Source organism: Arachis hypogaea, chromosome 1 (assembly GCF_003086295.3).
Source record: "Arachis hypogaea cultivar Tifrunner chromosome 1, arahy.Tifrunner.gnm2.J5K5, whole genome shotgun sequence".
Taxonomy (NCBI): Eukaryota; Viridiplantae; Streptophyta; class Magnoliopsida; order Fabales; family Fabaceae; genus Arachis; species Arachis hypogaea.
In genome coordinates this window covers 1,871,142-1,876,887 of record NC_092036.1, presented here as the reverse complement: position 1 = coordinate 1,876,887, position 5,746 = coordinate 1,871,142, and the positions used below count along the sequence as shown (strand labels likewise).

Here is a 5,746-nt window from a genome sequence, read left to right as displayed (position 1 = left end):
TAATGTAAGCATAATTCATAAGAATATTTTCAATTTTCTCTTATTAATTCCATAGTCAATTTACAAATGGTAAACATGTATCAGTTATAATGTAAACCTTGTATTTGATTATTTCCAATGTCCAATGTAATATTAGTTCTTACTCATGCTTTACCTATCCTACATTACATTGATGATAATACATATATTGCTCTTTTTTAACACTTTATATAAATAAATGGAAAATGAGCAAGTGTAAGACAGTTATGTTGATTTAAAAAGTGAAATGAAACATAATTCACAATTCAATATCTTGACTAGGTAGCCAAAGATGCATATTGCTGAAACAAAGAAAAACACAATCCTTGCAATATACATTGCTATCAAACATCATGAACAAACTTCCGAAGTTATTTAATTTCAGAATGACTAGCAGCGAACCATTGACTAAACCCAACACTAGATAAAGAAAATGGCATGGACATCTTCCCCCTCAAATATACAAAGATTATGAAGTTTCATTAATCTTACCCCATATATGATGCAACTTCATTGCTAATTCAGTGGCGCACCTTCTTTCTGCGAGACTGATAATAGTCAAGTCCCCAGCTTCCTGAACTGCAGATATAAGCTGTTCCTTGACTTCAATGGAGAGAGCAATGCAATTTGGTCCATGGATGGTGCTCATTTCAACAATCTAAAATAAGAAAATACCATAAATTGTTTGAAGTTAATACATGCCACTCCACACTGTTAAAACTACCAATTCAAGTGTAAAATTTTACCTCTGAATAACAATAGTAAGCATACTCACCTGCTGCAACCAGGGGATTATCGTATTAAAGAATCTTCCTTCAAGAATATATGATGCTAAAGTACTAAGAAGAACGTTGACTGTCTTCACTGATAAACTCTCTATAACCGGACCGGTTTTATTCAGAAGCTCAACAAGTATAAGTTCATCACCAGAGCATAGAGATTCCATGTATGCAGAGTTTAGATCCCCTTCACTCACAAGCCGTTTCACACATTTCCAGTAGTTAGTATTACTCCCACGACAACCAATTCTGGGTTTGACTCTGGTAGCACAGGAAAAGACATCATCATTCTTTCTCACTTGAGTAGAAATCATGCTGCGTGTATCATTCGCAGAACTGTTCAACATATCCTTCTCTGTAAAATTCCTTGCATTCTTTGGCTTGTAGCTTTTCCATGAATCTGCGGTATCTCCGGCAAAGTTCCTTGGTTGGCTCCTTGAAAATGTTTTCTTCTCCTCCCAACTTTCAGATTTTTTATTCGATGACAAGCCAGACGGTTTACCATTAATATCTACAGATGGCCTTGGAGTGCATGTGGAGAACCTAGGAGAAGCTGTATTTTGACTCGGCCTAAAAAATTTGGAGTTTTCTGAATAAGAATGTCTTCCTCCTTGTGCAGATTCTTGAGTTAATCTATCAATTACGTTTTCTAAGCCTACCATTCTTGATTGGATTGTAGAAAGAGCATCCATTATGCCAGTTGTAAACATCTGAAAAATATTTAGAAGCACATTAAGTAAAAGGATGTGATGCACAATGAGAAACACCCAAGTCCAGCATTGAGATTAAAAGTTTACCATAAGTTACAGAACTAACATTTTTCTATCCCTCATGATAAACACATGGATATTTTCTACATTGATTATGTTGTCAATAGGCGAGTGAGAGAATCATGAAAAGGCAACAACTCTTATTGATAATACTTAAGGGTTGTCCTGCTCTTAAAAGAAAACAACAAAACCTATATTCAAGAAATTGTGCATATAAGCACTGGTGTATGAATACCTGTAACTGATGCATCATGTTTGCCTGTTTGATTTCCATATCTGAAAGCTGATTCTGAATACAGATCATATCATTTGCAAGTTGAACACAACAACATTCATGTGGAGCATGGGGATATTTCTCTGTTATTGTAGAACCGGAACTTCTAGGATTCTGAGACTTTATGGAGTACATTTGTTCATTACAACTTCCTTCTTCAACAAACTGTTCACTTCTTGCGAGTGGCTTCTGAAATCCATTCTTTATAAAGCATTCATGAGAAGCAGCTAAAAACTTGGTCTCATAGTTATCATTGGTAAGATTAGAGACAGAAGAGCACTCCTGCTTGTCATCCATAGGAACATATTCATAACCAATGTCGCGCACGCTTGTAACTTCTACACTAATTGTTTCTAATGGCTTGGTGACAGAACTACTCTCAGAATCTTCATTCAGGCTATGGAATTCCACTATAGAATGAGTTCTAGGCACTGCAATTTCAACATGCCAATCGTCTTTGAGATGCTGAGGATTTCCAGCATAATTTTGACCTCCCTTTCTAGCAGACAGAGGAACTCTTCCCATAGTTGATTTTGTGTTAACCTTTTGGGCCCTGAGATCTCTCTGTCCAGATTCGGTTGTACTACTAAGATCAGCCGACTCACCTCTGCATATGTTTTCTGTGGATGCCATAAGTGGCAGCAAGACACAAACAAGAAATCGAAATCAAAAGCATGGAAAAAAATAAAAAAGGCTGACAATCATAAGCATGAAGCACATTTTCACATTACCAGAGGATGATGTGCTCAAGATTAGTTCGGTTTTTTTTTTTGGGGGAAATAAAAAAGAAAAAGATTCTTCCTGATAAACTCTGCCTATGTTTAAGTAATTTTACAAAGTTTTATATAGCTGATCCCAATTTCAGATAAAAGAAGGTTGTATACTTGTATTAGGCCATTAACAGCGGATAGGCACCATTAAAACTTTGTTGAATCTTTATGGCATGGAGTAAATATTACTACCTGAGATAAAATTTCTAGTAAAAGTGAAGGAAGACCTTTTATGGAGGATCCTGTTTCAGAAGGCTCAGGAGTATTAGGGCCTGGAAGAATTCTCCAATACTTAAGTGCTTGCAAAACAGCATCCCTCACTGGTTTCACCTACAACCAATTAAAACAAGTACTTAATCAGTTCACAAGAAACAAACGTGGTTCATTTCATTAATTTATGTGAATAATAATATATCAGAATGACAAAGACCTTGTCAAATCTACATGACTCAAGAGAACGAATACAGGAAGCCCTTAAACATGTCAAGAAAGAAGCACCACTCAAACCAATCTCTCCTAGTGCCACGGCAGCCGCTTTGCGTGTCGCCCAATCACTGTCCTTTAGGGCCTCTTGGATGCTAGCAATAGCAGTGGACAGCACATTCTCCGACGGAGCGCCCCCACCCTGAAATAAAAAATAAAATAAAATAAAATACAACACACAGTTAGTCACACAATGGCACACAGCGACTAATATTAGCCAGATGAAATCACTTGAAACTTGCACTTAGGTGTTTTGTTCAATTGATCACATAATTTCATAAATACAGCTCAAAATCCACCTCCACTGCAATTGAATTCGAATTTCATGACTTAAACCATCTCAGATATAAATCATTTTGGTCTAAGCAATTGAGTTTAATGTATATACATTGTAATCTAATTCAAACGCAGATGCACGAGTAATAGGCTAATATTGAAACTTTCTATTACTATCAATTTGGAACATAAACCAAATGATTACAGCTGAAAATAAAATCAAATTACAAAACTAAACCTGGATAATGCTCTTATTCAACTCAACAAGTGCCGGTTTCGCCATGAAGTGCGGATTCTTAAGCAACTTGAGAGTTCTTCCAAGCATCTTCTGCAAAACCGCCACTGGAGGATCACTAGTATTATCCACAATCCTCGCCAGGCACATCGCCGACCCGCTCTGGACGTTCTTGTTTTGCTCCCCTAACGCCTCGAATATCGGCCTCACCACCGCCACAAACGCCCTGTCTCCGCCTCAGCCATTAACAATCTTGGACGCCAAAACCCCAACCGCGTCCACGCACGTGTCCCTAACCACCGAATCCGCGTCCCTCAACCGCCTCACGATGCTGGACACCATCTTCGGAAGGTACGGCAGAACGAGGTCGCCGTGGACGGCGGCGACGGTGGCCATAAGGCGGACGCATTCTTTCCGTACGGAGGCCTTCTGGTCGGAATCGGTGTCGAGGAGGCAGGAGAGGAACGGCGAGACGGAATCGGCGGTTAGCGAGCGCGCGGTCCTGTCGAGCTCCTCTACGCCGATCTGGTGCGTGTCGCGATCGGAAAGTTTGTTGAGAGCTGTAACTACCTTTTGCTTCAGCTCGAAGAGCGTTTTCGCTTGCGATTGGTGGTTGTTATGTTGCTGTGAGTGTGGCTTCTTCATCTTCGTTGAAAGCAACGAATGATAACTCATATTTGAATTTAACTTATATCCAAATCCAAATACATCAATATAATTACAAAAATAGACCAAGTTTTCAAAAGATAACAGAGGAATAGTTTACAGTATACTTGAAACTGAAATTTGAATGAAAGGAAACAAGAATGAGAATCTCGAAGCTATTACATATGTTACATTAGGGAGGGAGAAATGTAACTGAACCAACAGAAAGTGTGAGACAGGTTCATGGGTTTGTTTTTTGTTTGCTATCTGGGAAACCATGTCTGACTCCGTTCGCTTTAAATTTTCGCGCCGTAAGCTATAGAATTTGAATTTGGGAAGCGTGTGTTGGGCCCAGTTTGGATTTGGGCTTTGTTGGGCTTGGGAGTGAAATAAGGTTATGAAGATCAATCTATTGTTAAGACCCAAAAAAGAAATATATTCTCTCTTTCTAGATACTAGGACGAAAACATGCTATCATTAAAAAAGTAGGTGTTGAGTCTATTGACCCAAGAATGAAATTTCAAAATATATGGGGAACAACTTTTTAATGTCCGATCAAAAAAAATTTTACTTTTTACTGAAAAAGTGAAAATTATACATTCCAATAAAAAAGTTAAATTTCAATACCAAATCATTAGTCATTACAACATTAAAAACATTTGTTAAAAGTGGACTCAAACTAAAATGTACACATTGGTGTAAAATTTTTAAAGGAGAACAGTTGTAAAATAACTAAATATTAATCATGTGTTATTAATAACATATAACATTTTTAATATATCTTTGTAAATTTTTTTTTAGTTGTCTACAATATCCCTCAACCTGACAGGTTAATGATTAATTCGTTGCGAATCTGAACTTCATTTAAAAATTTGTCGCTGGCCAATAAATTGCTGCATGCATAAGACATGATTCATGTGACTTGATTGTGACTTATGCATATTGTAATTAAGCAACTTTTAATATGTTATCACGCTAGTAGTCAAAAGAGATTAATGTGTTTTGTTTAATGTTATCAAAGTATGACCTGATTCATCCAAAAAGTAGATAAAATGTCAAAATGTAGCTCTACAAACATATTAAAAATGAGCTGAAGCGTAGTTTGCAATTGCATCTTCAATCTAACCAGTGGAAGAATCCACATTCAACCAAGGTTTTAGTCAAATTTTCTTTTGTATTATTATTGTTCTAACATCTGATAGTTTTTTAGAGAAGTACTTATCCTATATTTAGTTAAATCTATTTATTTAACATTGCAATACTCCACAAGTCAGCTCTTTGTTTAGCTTACTACCAAAGTAATTTAGTCATGAAGTGTTCAAGAAGAAAATTATGGAAACAAGTAAGATCTAAGACTGAAATAACATCCAGAAACTAATTTTTTTAGTTATAAAAATATAGAATGTGTTATGCTCAATTATGAAAAAATGGTGTGTTTTTTTTATAGATATGGAGATACATTTTTTTTTTAATTGGAATTCACAAATCGAAAGCTC

General features: G+C 36.5%; 1 protein-coding gene across 1 annotated transcript; it reads right to left on the bottom strand.

Moving 5' to 3' along the window:
- Positions 1-321: 321 nt before the first annotated feature.
- LOC112789763 (TORTIFOLIA1-like protein 2) lies at positions 322-4,485 on the bottom strand. Its single transcript, XM_029294741.2, has 6 exons — positions 3,609-4,485; positions 3,042-3,236; positions 2,839-2,941; positions 1,803-2,461; positions 794-1,507; positions 322-676 (listed from the first exon to the last, which is right to left on the bottom strand). The coding sequence occupies exons 1-6, from the start codon at positions 3,753-3,755 to the stop codon at positions 488-490; spliced, it is 2,007 nt and encodes a 668-aa protein (XP_029150574.1). The 5' UTR covers positions 3,756-4,485; the 3' UTR covers positions 322-487.
- Between the last annotated feature and the right edge of the window lie 1,261 nt (positions 4,486-5,746).